The sequence below is a fragment of the Mastigoproctus giganteus genome, chromosome 11, assembly GCF_048544385.1.
Source record: "Mastigoproctus giganteus isolate SK-2022 chromosome 11, ASM4854438v1, whole genome shotgun sequence".
NCBI lineage: Eukaryota > Metazoa > Arthropoda > Arachnida > Uropygi > Thelyphonidae > Mastigoproctus > Mastigoproctus giganteus.
Window position 1 is genome coordinate 142736621 of NC_143585.1, and position 17985 is coordinate 142754605.

General features: G+C 36.6%; 1 protein-coding gene across 3 annotated transcripts in view; it reads right to left on the minus strand.

The window, feature by feature from the left end:
• The window catches only part of LOC150078487 (cell cycle control protein 50A-like), a 175220-nt gene that overhangs the window by 43187 nt on the left and 114048 nt on the right, over positions 1 to 17985 (minus strand). For all 3 annotated transcript variants that reach the window (XM_090385196.1, XM_090385195.1, XM_090385197.1), the window contains one exon: positions 12558 to 12686. In XM_090385196.1, coding sequence (XP_090241322.1) covers positions 12558 to 12686 — 129 coding nt within the window. The remainder of the gene's footprint in view (positions 1 to 12557; positions 12687 to 17985) is intronic.

The window sequence follows — 17985 nt, forward strand, 5'->3', positions numbered from 1 at the left end:
TATCAATTTTGCAAAACAGGTGGGACATCTTCCCCACTGTCAGAACCGTAGTGTTCAGACCGTGCGGTCTCAACAATGAGCGCTCAAGACTTCTTTCTTCAAACACCATACCTCTGGCAGCAAGGAAACCATTACGTGGATTGGCATAAAATTAGATTTTTGAAGGTCTAAACTGTTTAATAAATATGGACCGATTATTTCTTTTGGTCCTGTAGCTGGACTTTAGAGTTAAATTTAGGGGTCTAATAAAATTGGATATGGGGGGGGGGATTATTCTCTAAATTCCTTAAGTTGGACTAGAACTTTTCGGGCGTCATGTTCACAGGAATAGAGCAACTCAAAATTAATCATTGATATCATCATCCTCAAGAATTATTAGTGAGTTGGACTAGGAGAGTTGGAAAAGAAGCTTCCTATATCTAAAATAAAGGTAATCCCTGTTGATTTATAATATAATTAAAAACTGTTGTACATTGCCATTGATAATAATTTCTTGATAATTTTGTGGAATTACTAGGTCCTGGAGATTGCTCGGTAAAGCAGGAGTACCATTGTTGCATCGAACATGACGAATGGTTCGTTTAAGTGAATCCTTTTTAAGAAGTAATGCTGTAACATTGGCATGAGCCTCTGCAATAACTGATGCAACAATTTGCTGTGGCTGTTCGTTCATGGTTGTTGCATGTTGCCATATTTAACCAATCAATTGCAATGCTTCCTGCAGCTTGAGCTGCATGGTTATGTTTAGTTATGACTTTCACAACTGGGCCTTCTAAACCCTCTGTCCAAACACGCCCTTTGCAGGTGCAACGTTTCTGAATTGAGCAAGAGTCCACTCTGTATCTTACTTCTCTGTGGAGGCGGCGAAAACAGCAAACGCGTGCTGTCGACTGCACCACGAAATGTGAGGAGAGCCAGATGCAGGAACTTTTATTGTTTAAATTTAGACAAATCAGAACAAGATTCACTTGTTACTGAAAAGACTCCTATAAGATTAGACACTGTTCTCTCCCTCATGTCCGTCACTAACCACATGACTATCGCCCTCGTGGTCGAGTATGTATTCTTTCCATTGTGAAAGGATTAATAGTTCCAGTTAATCATTTCACAATGGAAAGAGAACCCAGAAGACATACAAAAGGGGAGAAATTAGTTTAAAAGCTACGTGACAATTTGTACACGAATGTAATTTTGAAAATTTGTTCGGAAAAGTTAGAGTTATCGGAAGTTCAGTTCAAGTAATCGAGAAAGTTTAACATGGAATCTCCACTAAAGGGGCTGGGACTTCAATAAAAGTTCGAGTTATCGAGAGTTGACTGTACAGTATTTACATTTCTGTAGCCTACTCATCTACTTGGGGGCAAAATGTGTTGGGGGCAAAATGTGCCGGAGGCAAAATGTGGGAGGCGAAATGCAGGAGGCCACTTTTCCATAAACCATATCAAATACGGTATACAATTGCAAATGTAGAATTTTCTATCAAAAACATTAAATATTTTAACAAAACATTATGAACACGCTCTGAAATCGGGAATTTGATTCTCTTTAATCATAGACAGAGCCAGGGCGAGGTATTTATGCATACCCCCTCTTTTTCAACTAACTATATCGTATAAACTTATACCATTAAATCCCTAACTCTTGCATCTCTTCCAGTCATGCTCCCGAGGCACATTCCTTGGTCATCTCAAGCTCGGTTCAATTCTGTGTTACTTCTAGCAAACAAAACAAAGGAAGTTATACCTGTGTAATACTTTTATGAATTTGAATAAGTATCAACTAAAAAAGATGCATAATTTCATTAAGAATTAGTTAGACATCAATTAAAAAATGATAATATTGAAGCACATAATTTGCAGTTGAGTTAAGCGTAAGAGTAAGGTTAATTTTAGCTTAATTTTGCAAATTTTTTTTATTAACTGGATAATTTTGTTACAATTTTTTTCATTTCTTTAGCTTTAAAAAAAAAAAGTCATAAATCCACTTATATTATCAAATTAATTTCTTTCAACAGATCTTAATTACGAAAAACAAAGAAAGAAAACATGCGGTTGTTGCTTTTTGCTAATGCAATTTCATTTACGTTTCAGTGTTTAACTATCCAGCTCGTTGACAAGAAAAGTAAGGATTCAGCATAAAACTTTTTTTTCATTTTTTTTTTTTTTATAAAAACCCAAAACACATGAGGTATTAGAACCTATAGTACTTAGTAGCATGTTCGGGTTGGAGGTTGAGAAGACAAAAAAACACATTTGTTGACATTAGACTTGAAATTTTGAAGACTGTAATTTTCAGGAAATATGTATGAAGGAAGGTTCTTCCAGAAAACAGCAGTTGAATGAATAAACGAGGAAGATGAAAAGTTGGTTCTATGATTTTTAATTGGGACAGTAAATGGATGTTGGCTGATGGCGGCACATGTTCAGACTGTTTTGAAAGAGAGGGCGGAAATTATAGAAGTCAATTCAGAAGAACATTGCCCATGGAAGTATATGTAGAAAAGGCATGCACCAGAAACAGTATGTCTATGACACAATGAGTGGAGAGACTCTGTTAGGGATCAGTCATTAATTAACCTAACTCCCCTCTTCTGAATGGAATCTAGAAGACTGAGAAAGGATTTGGCTGCCTCAGATATGGCAACAATATTCCATGATAGGGTTGATTTATCTTGTACAGAGTGAACAGCTTTTGGAAGAAAATTAATGCCGAGAGTGAAAGAGAAAACCAAGTTTTTTAGATGCAGAAGAAGCAATATTTGTGATGTGCTTGGGCCAAGAGAGATTAGAAGTCAGGGTAATCCCCAAAAGGGATATATCATCTTGCCTAGAAATCGGAGTGTCACCAAAGATAAGCATAGGAGCAGAAGAATCCTTTTGCAAGATATAACATAAGACTGAGTTTTAGAAGGGTTGAAATCAACTGAGTTGTCTCGCCCCCACTGGAAAATTACTTGCAGATCGGCATTTAAGGAATTCGTAGTGGATATTTGAGAAGTTGAAGCTGATTGAACAGGGCAAGGTTTCTCAAACTGGAAAGTGGAATTCAATGTGCTATCATAGGCAAAACTATGGATGGGACTTCCAGTCAATGGAAGAAGGTCATTAATATACAAGAGGAAAACAGTGGGGGAAAAAACTGAACCTTCAGGGACACCAGCATTAGTGGAGAAGTCAGAAGACAGAGAGCCTCTACCATCACCCCCAGTGAGCAGTCAAAGAGAAAACTGGATAACCAATTACAAAAAACAGTTGGCAAACCATAAGGTGGAAGCTTGTTTAGAAAATCTTTATGCCAAACATGATTGAAAGCTTTTGAGATGTCAAGAGCAACTGCTTGTGTTTCAAACTTTTCCATTGAATTTGTCCATAAATGGGTAACATAAGCCAGAATATGACCAGTGGATCAACACAAATGGAATCCATACTGGAGACTGTTGATCAGACGGAAGGTTTCTAGGTAGTTTAAGTGTTGGTTGAAAGAGTAGAAGTAATTGCAATGGGCCAATAATTGGATGGGAGGGATTTGTCACCATTTTTAGGAACTGGCTGGATATGAACACATTTCCAAGCAGAAGGAAAAACACCTTTGGAATAAGAAATTGAAAAAAGCGGCAAAGAACAGGAATAAGTTCAGGAGCACAGACTTTCAGAACAAGTGGAGAAATACCATCAGGACCTGGAGCTTTCTTAGCATCAAGATTCATCAAAATCCTTCTGTCATCCTTTTGATGGAAGGCCACAGGAGGCATTGAATGGGGTGTGCTAGAAATGGTGGGAGGTTTTTACCAAGATCATTAATACATGAGTTGGAAGAAAAATGGAATGCAAGGAGGTCAGCTTTATCCTTTGCTGAAGTGAAAACAAAACCATCTGGTTTTGAGAGAGGTGGGAGCCGAGATGGGCAAAAATTGTGACCAATAGCTTTGGCAAGAGACCAGAATGCTCGGCTACAATTACGGCAAGAAGTAAGTTTTCTACTCTTAGCCTGTTCGAAATCTACTTTGGACTGATTAATAACTGCTTTACAATTGTTGCAAACTTTGGTGTAGGCAGAAAATAAAATGAAGAATTGGAAACAAGCCAATTACGATATGTAACATATCTTCTCTTAAACAGCCTTAGCACATTTATTTGAAAACCAAAGTTTAGATAAAGGATGAGATTTTAAAGTGGAGTGTGGAATAAAGGATTCCATTCCTATATGGGGTTTGGCAGATTGCAAGTGGAAATGAACATCATTGAGATTAGAACTGAGACCATGTATACGTGTGAAATGAACTAGGAAGTGTTTGGGAGGTTTAGATCTTTTCACAGATAAGCTTCTCTATTAGTCTGACAATTCATGGTGTATTCAATAGTAAGAAAAAGTGTGGGAGGGGGACATGCTGTATGAAGTAATGAAATTTTTGGATATGCTGTACATGGTAAGAATATACCCAGATCGTTGACATCACGTGATCTCGAAAATGCCCAATGACTAAACACTCATACACGCTACTCGGACTCCCTCTAGTCACTATCTGGCAGAGTAGAGGTAGCAAGATTATACACTAGCTGATCCGGAAGCCTCCTAGAGAGTGTTACCAATCGATTCGGTCCAGTGTACTAACTAGTGGCCGGCCTGCGAACACAGTTTTAGAGCTGTATCCTCGCAATGTAAGGAAGATTGGATCTTGCCATTATGTCTATCATAACCTCAAAAGTCATCAGTTATACTGTATAATGGAAGAGATGGGAAGGGTTGACCAAAACTTAGCTCTGGAGACTAAACATAGGTCCCATCACTTTAAGCCTCCAATAAGCAAAACTGTGGTATTGCATTGGTTGATGAGAGTCATCTACCACCTAGTATTGCCTGGTAACACATGGGGTGGCATTCCTCCATGTGGTGTGGGTGCCACACCTCAACCCCTGCTTACGTTGGTTCATACCTGGGTGATCACCCACAGTGCGCTTGCGAATGGGAGTTATACCCAGGATTACTAATTGTCCCACCAGCATTAGCATCTAAGGCTATAATGCACCAAGTCAAAATTGTGAAGTGCAAGCAGAGGATTTGGCTGTCACAGACCATCCGGACTTTGCCGAAATTGGGTCCGCTTGACTTGTGTGTCACCCGAATATCAGTTCCATCAGCATTTAAGACTTCCAGGTAGCAAGTACAGCTTGTCTGGCATATCTGAGATAATGTTTGCGAAAACCTCAAGGATCAAACAATGTGATACTTTATGACTTATAACATTATGACATCAACAGGGCACAAATGAAATGTATCACATGCCAGATACTGCAGTGGAATTAGTCATTCTCAAGCCAAAATAATGGATGTGCATGAAGTTCCTCCAATTCTGAAATTGTAAAATACTACATTATAAGTAAAAGCACAGTAAACAAATACTATCGTGACTACTGGGAGTGATGGCGCCTCCGTAGCCAGGTGGGCAGGAGCAGTAGTGCATACACACGCTTCTTCATTAGATGGGGTTCGAGCCCGTGACTACTAAATACGGAGGATGCGGAAAGGTAAAGGAATGACCACTGCATATCCCCGGAGCAATATGGCCTTAGTTGCTAATGCTCCTAAAAACAAAATAACAACAGCAACAACTGGGAGTGATGCACATAGAGATAACAGTGCAAGCACGGTAGTATGCATATATTTTTCTGAGGGAAGGGAGATTCATAATTAGAAGAAACAGCTTTCTAATGTTCCTTGCTTGAAACTGAAGGGTAGGTACATGGCAAAAAAAAATTATTTTTCAAATTTTGTGGGAGGAAGTCTTTCCCTGAAATTACTCTCCCCTCTTGCGTACATTGTCAATACAAATCAAATCATTGTAATTCTTATAAGATTATGAAAATTACTTTAACCCGGTAAGGTGATAATCACTGAATATATATATATATATATACAGTTGGATCTCTCTTTAATGAACTTCCATATAGCAAATTTTTCTATGTAGCGAACCTTTTTAATTTCCCCCTTGTCATTGAAAATAGTTTCCATATAACAAATAAAATTTCCACATAATGAACTGATTTCGAGAGACCTGGGTATGTGTTGTTCGCACCTCTGGCCTTTAGACAATAGAGCTGACACCGCAGAAAGCACAAATTAAGGCTAAAAAGATTAAGAATTAATCACTTTAGCTTTCAATAGCTAAAAGGTTTAACTCTTTTGAGCATTCCATAATTTAGTGTGTTGCCTGTAAAGCCTTTACTGCACTGAGAAGAAGTGCTAGTCAACTGCTATCTATGTGTCTACAGTCACTGGCAAAGATTAAGGCATATTCCTGACACGGACATTGGCTCTGCTCAACCTGTTTTCTATTGTAAGCACCCTATTAGAGAATTAGGAGAGAGTGATTTTCCTTTATCCCGGAAATTCATCTGTTGTTTTGCAGAAATGAGTCATCCACACTTTCACTAAATTTCACCTGTCTCTGTATGGTAGGTACAAGTGGTCCCTAAATCAGTTTTGTTTTAGCTGCTGTACAAGTAACCTTACAATGTCTAAGAGGAAATCCAAGTGTAGTAGAAAAAGTGGAAAAGCTTAATAGTGTAGATTGGGGTGTTAAAAAAAACAAAGAAATCACTTTAACATTTGGTATCCCTACCAGTAGTGTGTCAATCATTTTGAAGAACTGTGTTTCGATTCTCAAATTGTTTGAGGAAACAGGACGGGACCCAGTCGTAAGCACGCGAAATTCTGCCTGTATGAAGATGCCGATGAAGCCATTTTTAAGTGGGTGAAGTTGATTCGAGACCAAAACATGCCGATATCAGGACCATTAATAAAAGAAAAGGCTATGCAGTATGCATATTTTCTCGGGCATAAAACTTTCCAAGCCAGTTCTGTTTGGCTGGAAAAAGTGCCATGGCTTACTCGAAAAAGTTATTTCTGGTGAAAGTGGGGTCGTAATCGAAGAAGACTGTACCCATTGAAAAGAAACAGTTTTGATAAAAAAATATGGAGGACTACGAACCAAAAGACATATTCAATGTTGATGAAACAGGTCTATTTTTTAAATGTTTGCCGAACAAGATGCTGACTTTTAAAGGTGATCAATATGTAGGTGGTAAAAATAGTAAGGAGAGAATTACAATCTTGGTTGGTGCAAATATGGCTGGTAATGAAATACTGAAGATTTTGGTAATATGCAAAAGTAAACAACCGCGACGTTTCAAAGGAGTAAAGTCATTAGAGTTGGCCTACAACTACAACAAGAAAGCTTGGATGACAAGTGAAATTTTTTAACAGTGGGTTTTAAAATTTGATACAAAGATGACGAAAGAAAACAGAAAAATCAAGAATATCGACAATGAGTTGTATGAAATTGGGGGGCAACGAAGGGAATATTAAACCTTCCAAACATGAAATGTTGCCAGCATTTGAAACTGTGTCAAGGCCTTCAGTGTGAAGAAAATGTGCCAGAAAATATATTTGAGTGCTTAAACAAATGTGAGCATTTTTATGAACGATGTACAGTAAAATCCAGTGTTCAACAAAAAATAACCAAATATTTTAAGAGTTGATAACTTAAAAGTGTACTCATACTAACATAATTCTTAAAAGTGTACTAATATATTGGGTGCATCATGTAAGTTATCACTTCTTAATATGTGCGTATTAATAAATTAATTGTTTTAAAATGTTTGAAAATTTTTCATTCACACTTATTTCTGATTTGCCGATATCTGATTTGCCCATATTTTGCTGTATTTCTGACTTGAATTACAGTATTTTTCATTATTGAAAAGGTCATATTTCTTTATAACGAATTTTTTCAAGAGAACGATCGATTTCGTTATATGGAGGTCTGACTATTTGCAAAACATGCTTGTGAGTATTGTCTAGCCAAACCCAATATGGATAACAAATTTTAACTTTATGAAAGACGTTGCTTGCAAATATTTCTGATGTCCATTCTTACATATGGAACAGTTGGCTGATCATCCACTGCTCCTCCAAATGAAAAGATTTTGTTAAATTCTTGAATATTTAGTATTACGTTGGTTGGCAATCAAAAACTCAGCTGTAGAAAGACTTATGCCTTCTAGAGGTACAGAATGTGGTATGTTTTTCGTGTGAAGTGTCTGATGACTTTGATGTGTGGTACTGATGACAGTTTTGGCCTGTAGAATTTCATGACCTAGTGCATTCCAAAGAGTCAATCAAAGTACAACTCCATGCTCGGTGCCTTTAATGAATAGAAGAGTAAAAACATGAGCTTTAAGAAAGTACAATGAATTTTTTTAATCAATGTTTCATTGACTGCAGGGCTCGGAATGTACCAGAATTCACTGAAATGCCATTTTCGTTTGTCTGCATTGGTAATGTCATGTCATGTACATGCTTGATGATTAATTATAAGACATTTCATTAATGAGTATTCCATAAAATCTTCCACTTTGACCCTCATTTAACTCAAATTTTACTGTTTAACTTATAAAATTGATTGCCTCTTCTCAATGGACGCCATATTATTTTTGGCTGTAGGTCAACTACAGTTAGGATCAGGCTCTGCTCTCGTGCCACTAGGTAGTACATATTTTAACTGTTTTCCCTAGTAAAGTTAACACCCTGGTGCTCAGTACAGTACATTTTCCTTCAGCTAGCAAAGTGCATAATGTCATTAAAACAAAAAAAACCAAAAGGCCAGTGAATACCATCTCTCTCTCTCTCTCTCTCTCTCTCTCTCTCTCTCACTTACTGGGAGAAGTTCATACAGCCTACTGCAGTACAAAGATGCTAATAAACAACATATGGCCAAATCACTTGCATATAAAATAATTTATATTTTTACAAGAATAACAGAAATTTACCTCAATATGATACGTAGAACACTTCCATATGAAACTCTCCAGAAATTAAAATGAATAAAAGATTAACACAAAATGACTACAGTAAAAAATCAATTAAAGTTAAATGTAAATTTTGAAAACCAATTTTCCTTTCTCTGGAGAGTTTTATACGGAAGCGTTCTACCTATCATATTGAGATAAATTTCTCTTATTCTTCTACAAATATTGATATCAATGTAGAATATATTGAGCACCATAGCTCTGTTATATACTATAAAATAATTTAATTACTTCAAATTAGAGAAGGAAAATAAAAGGAAATGATCTATTTATTTACTGGTTAAGTTTACTTAAGTTTGTAGCTTGTATTAGAAAATTTATGTTCGACTTTTCCAAACATCAATTGCTCTAGGAATTTTATTCACTTGTCTGCTGCATCACGGAAAATAATTTTATAAATTGAAAACTATTGAGTACTACTTGATCCTCACTAGTACTAATACTAAGTTTGTTTGTTATTTGTTTGTTATTTGGTTTTTAGGAGCATTAGCAACTAAGGCCATATTGCTCCGGGATATGCGGTGGTCATTTCCTGACCTTTCCGCATCCTCCGTATTTGGTGGTGACGGGCTCGAACACCGGTCTAATCAAGAAGCGTGTGCTATGCACTGCTGCTCCTTCCCACCTGGCTACGGAGGTGCCACTAATACTATGTAGTACCACTACTAATACAAATATAAAATAACACTAATAATACAATACTATAATTTAATACTTACTAGTACTAATACTAAACTAATTGGTAGATGACCTCATCAAACGGTGCAATACCAGCACTTTGCCTATTGGAGACTTGAAGTGAAATCCATGCTTAGTCTCCAGAGTAAAGTTTCTGGCATCCTCCCCACTTCTCCCTCAACCCACATCGTAGTACTAACTAGTACCACTACTAATTCTAATTAATCCCAGGGGTTCATATCTGGTGAGTATGGGCTTGGCACACCCAGGGTCCTGAGCTGGATATCATTATTCTTCTCTTTCTTGGTGATTCCCTTTTGACACTCTCTCTCTCTCTCTCTCTCTCTCTCTCTCTCTCTCTCTTAGGGTAACTCGGGAAAAATTTTTTTTTTTTTTTTTTTTGGCTGCAGCATAAGCATCAGGCTTCCTTGCACCATATAGCACTAATAATACAAAACTATTATATAATGTAGTACTGATATGTACTAACACTAGATGGTAGATGACTCATCATCCAACGCACCACTTTGCTTATTGGAGGCTTGAAGTGGTGAAACCCATGTTTAGTCACCATTAGCATTAGTAGAGGCATATGATGCAAGAAAGCAAGCTTACGCAGCATCAGCCAAAAAAAAAAAAAAAAAAAACACACTCCCATTTCACCCCTCCGTTCATTTGAAAACCTGTCCAGCTGAGCCTTAAATTTATTTAAGCTATCAACTTCTACAACAAAGGATGGAAGTCTGTTCCACCAACCAACTACCTGTTGGCTGAAGGCAAATTTCCGCACATCTATCCTACATCTGTCTTTCCTCAATTTGAATTTATGCCCTCTCAGGTGATTATTCTGAGCAAGAGGAAGAATCCCATCAGCATTGAGCATGCTCAAATCATTCACGGCTTTATACACCTCTATCAGATCACCTCGCCGGTGCCTAGTCTCCAGACACTGTAATTTGCAAAACTTAAGCCTTCCTTCATAACAGCAACCCTTTGTTCTATTCACTAATCTTGTTGCCCTTCTCTGTACTCGTTCCAGCAGCTCTACATCCTTCTTGAAATGAGGCCTCCAAACCCGTATACAGTACTCAAGGTGTGGCCTGACCATTGCCTTATACAAGGGAATAATCACCAGAGCAAAGTTTCCAGTATCCCCCCCCCATCTTCTTCAAACCATGCATGTACTAAGTACTATAGGTTTTGATACCTTTTGTGTTTGAGGTTTTCATAAAAAAAAAAAAAAAAAAATCTGTACAGAGATTATAGCTCTGAAAGCATATTTTACTTATAAAAAATGTTTATGCAGTATTATATTTTTTATGCTATATATTTATGCAGTACTACATTATTTATTAAAAATATAGTACAGGTAGTTCCCAACTTTACGTGTTAATTTGTTACTAGTGCATGCTCGTAAAGCAGGAATTTTCCCCCCATAGATGTAATGTTAAAATCAGGGGTTATGTTCTCAACAGGTGTTATGTTTTCAACACTGACAAATTTAAAGTACTGCATATGGGAAGCATTAACCCAGAGTAACATATCCACTGTGTGGTAATATACTGACAGTGGTAGAGAGTGAAAAGGACCTGGGGTAATTGTGCAGGCAAATACGGAGTTTTCTGAGCAGTGTAGACGGTCTGCAAGAGTAGCTCATGGTGTCTTGTGAATGATACACAGGAATTTTTCTAGCAAGGAGGTGATTATCCCCTTGTATAAGACAATGGTCAGGGCACACCTTGAGTACTGTATACAGGACTGGATGCCTCATTTTAAGAAGGATGTAGAGCTGTTGGAACAAGTACAGAGAACAAGTACAAGATTAGTGAAGGAAATAAAGGGTTGCTCTTACAAAGAAAGGCTTAAGATTTGCAAATTACAGTGTTTAGAGGCTAGGCACCTGCAAAGTGATCTGACTGAGGTTTATAAAGTTTTGAATGGTTTGAGCATGTTCAATGCTGATGGGTTTCTTCCTCTTGCTCAGAATAATCATCTGAGAAGGCATAAATTCAAATTGAGGAAAGACAGTTGTAGGATAGATGTGTGGAAGTTTGCCTTTAGCCAGTGGGTGGTTGATTGCTGGAACAAACTTCCATCTGTTGTTATAGTTGATAGCTTAAATAGATTCAAAGCAGAACTAGACAAACATTTAAGTGAGTGGATGGGTGAAATGAGAAGGGTGTGTGTGTGTGTTTTTTGGCTGATGCTATATAAGCTTGCTTTCTTGCATCCTGTGCCTTTGCTAATGAGAACAATAAAAGAATATTTTATTTTTAGGGATTGGGAGTGAAAATCTGTAAGTTACTAGTTTTATGTGAAACACACACACACACACACACACACACACACACACACACACACACACACACACACACACACACACACACACACACACACACACACACACACACACACATCTACATAAATATAAAAGAAATGATATTATGAGGTTACTGTTTCACACTATTCAAGGTATTATTTTTATATCAAATATAGTTTGATAGCAATAAATCTTTCAAAATTTTAAAAATTCCATTTTCTTTCTGGTCAAATATAAATGGAATAAAGATAATGTAATTAACTTGTTAAAAAAAAAAAAAAAACTGTATTAAATGACTAAAAGGGAGCATTTTTTTTAACAACATAATTTGATGCTTTCTTTTAGCCTAACCTGATTGTCATAAACATTTTGGTAGTTTGTCTTTAGAAAGCTCAATTAATTATCAAGTCAACAAATTCTCCCAGGAAACATTACGCAACTTCAGAAACCAAACACAAATGTTTTCCCAAGCCAGAATATGAGAAGAGAATATAGAAAGGCCAAATATTGGGATATAAGATCAGCTGGTTTCTACATTGCCACTAGAGTGTTATTTGAAAATAGCAAATAATAAATCAATATTCCTTTCAACACTGCTAAAACTTGTAAATTTCAATGTTAAATGGCTATTGAATATAAATTTATAAAAATCTTATATATATCATATGACAATGTCTAGACCAAAATTTTACCTTCTTGTAGATTTTTGCCAGGAGGATTCTGAAATTTTGTACTTTTATCTGTAGGCCATGCAATCTTATCACTAAGAAGGTTCACCGTTAAATTTTTATCAGCCTGAATGTAATCTAAAGTAAATGTATCTAGAAAAGAAAAAGGGCAAATATTTTAAAAACATTAAATCACAAAATTATACACAAACTAAAGTTTGTTTATAATTTTTTTAATGATAAATGAAGTACTCAAAATGATTAAAAGGATATCTTAAGGTAAACAGTTCAAACAGTTCAAGGATAATCTAGGCAAGACTGCAGTAATAGTTACGATACAGCATGGATTTGTTAAAGGGAGGTCTTGTCTGACCAATTTGATTGGATACTATGATGTGGTCACAAAGGAACTGAATGTCAAAAATAATTTTGATATCACATACTTGGGTTTCAGGAAAGCTTCTGATACAGTTACACATGGAAGACTGCTGTACAAATTCGAGAGGTATGGCATTAAGGGATAAAGGCGGCGCCTCCGTATCCAGGTGGGCAGGAGCGGCAGTGCGTAGCACATGCTTCTTGATTATACTGGGGTTTGAGCCAGTGACCACCAAATACGGAGGATGCAGAAAGGTCGGGGAATGACCACTGCATATCCTCGAATTGTAGTTTTGTGTATTCATCAATGATATTGATGAAGGTATATCAGGTTTAATGTCCAAGTTTGCAGATGATACAAAGGTTGGCAGGGTTGTTAATGACAGTATGCTACTCCAACATGATCCATATAAGCTGGGAAAATGGGCTGAGAAGTGGCAACTGGAGTTTAACATTGACAAATGCAAAGTACTGCATATAACCCAAGAGAAATGTACCAACTGTATGGTACTACACTCAGGGAAGTGGAAAGTGAAAAAGACCTGGGGGTAATTGTGCAGTCAAACATGACGTTTGCTGAGCAGTGCAGACAGGTGCCAGGGCAGGTCATGGAGTCTTTGTCAATGATATATAGGAATTTTGATAGCAGAGACAGGGAGGTGATTATTGCGTTGTACAAGGCAATGGTCAGGCCACACCTGAAGTACTGTGTACAGGTCTGGAGGCCTCATTTTAGGAAGGATGTAGAGTTGCTAGAATGAATACAAAGAAGGGCAACAAGATTGGTGAGGGGAACAAGGGGGTGCTCTTACCAAGAAAGGCTTAAGTTCTGCATATTGCAGTGCTTGGAGAGTAGGCACCTGTGAGGTTTTTTGTTGTTGTTTTGGTTTATAGGCGCATTAGCAACTAAGGCCATATTGCTCCGGGGATATGCAGTGGTCATTCTCTGACCTTTCTGCATCCTCCATATTTGGTGGTCACGGGCTCGAACCCCGGGTCTAATCAAGAAGCGTGTGCTACGCACTGCCGCTCCTGCCCACCTGGCTACGGAGACGCCTGCACCTGTGAGGTAATCTGATTGAGGTGTATAAGGCCTTGAATGGGTTGAGCAAGCTGAATGCTGATGGGATTCTTCCTCTTGCTCAGATTAAGAACCTGAGGGGGAATAGATTCAAAAATTTTATAACTGAACATATAATAATGATGAATATGTAGCATATTTTAATGATCTGAATTGGATTTTTTGAAATTTGATTTTATAACGCGGGTGATTCTACTAACCAGTGCCTACTTAAAATGTGTTATTGGGTTCACATTACAATATTTTCATATTTTCAAAATATGATGGTGTCTCTGGAAAACGGATTACACACACACACACACACACACACACACACACACACACACACACACACACACACACACACACACACACACACACACATTTGGAGTGAGTGGATGGGTGGATTCAATATTAGAAGAAACAGCTCTTCTAACGTTCCTTGCTTGAAACTGAAGGGTAGGTACATGGCAAAAAAGTCTTTTCCAAATTTTGTGGGAGGAAGTCTTTCCCTGAAATTACTCTCCCCTCTTGCGTACATTGTCAATACAAATCAAATCATTGTAATTTTTATAAGATTATGAAAATTACTTTAACCCGGTAAGGTGATAATCACTGAATACATATATATATATATATACAGTTGGACCTTTCTTTAATGAACTTCCATATAGCAAATTTTTCTATGTGGCAAACATTTTTTATTTCCCTTGGTCATTATGTTGAAAATAGTTTCCATATCATAAATATTACCAAAGAAAGTGCATCATCCCTTAAAATTGTAATTGCCATCTGATTAATGTAAGAAATGGCAATATTTCTTACAGATTGCATCAGATAAGATTGACATGCGTAGGTGATGACACAGTATTGCATCAGCTGTTACTTTTAACTATATAAGCAGGCTCTGGCAAGTTACATGCAGTTGATGCCACGAAGAAAGAGTGCTATTGTTGCTTTACTTGAGGAAGGATGTTCTTCCCATCATATTACTTATAGAGTATCAGGGCCAGAGGTGGTTCAACTAAATATTAGTTTGCACCTGGTGAACTTTTCATTTGTTTTCCATTTAAAACGATAAACTGAAGCAAATTGGGGACTTATGATAACGTTTCAACTATAATTGTCGTGTTTACCAAAGCTGTTGTATAAAGTTTGCAAACGCTCATTTTGGAATATTTTGAGAGCACCTCTATTATTCAAATACAAATATTAATACAAATTAAAGTAATACAAATATTACTAAGCTTTGCCTTAACTATTAATAAATATCCTTTGTTTATATTTCTATTTGTGATGCTAGTCATTAATGTAACATACCGTCATATATATATATACACACATGTGTGTGTGTGTATATATATATATATATGTATTATTTTGTTATGTATATATGTATTATTTTGTTATATATATATGTATTAGTTTATGGGAACGATTGTCGTAAGAGACATACCTAGATAAATCTATGGAGAACACATGGGTGAAGTATGTTACATATACACCAAGGATAACACAAAAACTTATCACTGTATACCTATAATTTGGGTGACTTCTTCAGGCGCCTCCGTAGCCAGGTGGGAAGGAGCAGCAGTGCGTAGCACACGCTTCTTGATTAGACCGGGGTTCGAGCCCGTCACCACCAAATACGGAGGATGCGGAAAGGTCAGGGAATGACCACCGCATATCCCGGAGCAATATGGCCTTAGTTGCTAATGCTCCTAAAAACCAAATAACAACATAACAACAGTGACTTCTTCTGAGGTCGACCACCCAAATTGAGTTGAAAAATAATAAGGGGTTCTGTGATTCTGTAATGATCAATATGCAGCAAGGCAATATCAATTTTGAGGTTATGTAAGAAATAACAGAATTTAGGATTATATAGAATATATAACAGAAATTAAGAAATTTCGAATTTATATAATGCAGAGCGCACGTTAAATGTCATTGACCTGGCAGAGAACGAAGGATATAAAGTTAAAAACTAAAGGAAGAATAAATCATGTGGTAAAAGCAGACTTACCACATCCAAGCAAAAGAACCACAAGTGGATCTTACTGTAGTCAAAAAAGAAATGGAGCTTTGTGTAATGTGTGGTTCTGTTTGTTATTTAGTTTTTAGGAGCATTAGCAACTAAGGCCATATTGCTCCGAGATATGCAGTGGTCATTCCCTGACCTTTCCGTATCCTCCATATTTGATGGTAACGGGCTCGAACCCCAGTCTAATCAAGAAGCGTGTGCTATGCACTGCTGCTCCTTCCCACCTGGCTATGGAGGCGCATGTGTGGTTCTCTAGTGAGAACTGGAAAGTGGCAATCCCTGTGAGTTGGACATAGTGAAAAGTGTGTTGATATGGAGGAAATTAGCCAATAAGTTATATATTAAATTCAGGCATAATGAAACTTGCTGATAGCAAAGGTGGTGTAAATGGATAATGGAGTAGGAATGACAGTACCTGAATTCCACGAAGGCGAAAATATAGTAGTATGCTTAGAAGTAGTTTCTCCTCCTTGGATTGTCCTAACAATTTCGGAGAAATGAGTGAATAGTATTGGATAGCTGAAAGTCTGATGCAAGATATAAGGTAAAGCTCAGATAAGCCTTGGATCACAAGCCCATTCCTATAGCAGGACCCTAAGCTGAATTTGCAAGTCATTATGCATGAATTTGGGGCAATGTATATATGAAATGATAATGGGAAAAAAAAATTATGTGAGATAGAATGTGAAGAAATGTGGAATACTAAAGAATAAATAAAAAGGTTATAATACTATATGTTGCTAGCCGGTGGATACAAGTTTTTCAGACTGTAATATACCAAGAAAGCAGAGTTATACGTAGCTCTAGGACCTGTTCTGAATCTATTTTACAATTACTAAAATAGTGCAATAGGTTCTATTAGGAGTTTTTTGAAATTTATAATATTTATGAACCTTCTGAAGTGATATTTTAGATATGGGATAGAAAAATTATTATAGACCAGTTTGTTTTACATGTGTATATGTAACATACTTCACTCATGCTTTCTCCATAGATTTATCTAGGTATGTCTTTTATGATAATCTTCCCCATAAAGTAATATATATATATATATATATTTAACAAAATAACAGAGCACACACACACACACACACACACACACCGATATATATACAGGCAGTTCTCGCTTTATGAGTTCCCAGGTTTACGAGTTTTTTTTTCCCCCCAAGTATCAACAAAATCGAAAATATGAACGTTAATTGCAAAAAATGAAAGTGAAACATTCATAAATACTGCATTCCAAACCACGTGCGTAGCTATACAATACAGTTTACCCCGATTTACGACATTAATCAGTTCCAGAGACACCACATATCATTAAAATATTGTAATGTGAACCCAATGACACATTGTTTTTTGGTAATTCGTTTCAAGATCTCAGAATAATTTTTGCTGTATAACTAAGCTATTTATCTCTCTAAAATGTCATTTTTAAGGTCAGGAGCATGACCTTAAGGCCATATAAAAGGTCATGAGTGTGGTTTGTAAATTGTATTATTTAACAATTCAAATCATTAAAATGCACTACACTTTCATTATTATCATATGTTCCGTTATAAGAATCAATTTTAAATGCCTTTGTGATATTTTTCTAAAGCACATTTCTGGAAGTCACGACCATAAAACAATAAAAACAATTTGCACTTTCTGGTTTATTGGGCTTTTCTGTTACTGCAAGCAATTATAAATGGGTAGTAAACTCGATATTCTTGCATTTGCGAAATTACAGATAGTTGGAATTGTGTGGTTTTTTTACGTTATTATGGTGACATCTTTACTGAAATCTTCAATCGTATAAAAAAAACATAAATAAATTTTCAGAATCTACTCTTCATTCCTTTTTTTTAAACTTTGTAAACTTGTTACTCCACACGAATCGTGTTAGTTACAATTTGCATGTGCTGTTAAAAAATGATTATGCATGCAATCGTGAAATTTATAATTAAAAGAGAATATTACCTTGGAAACAA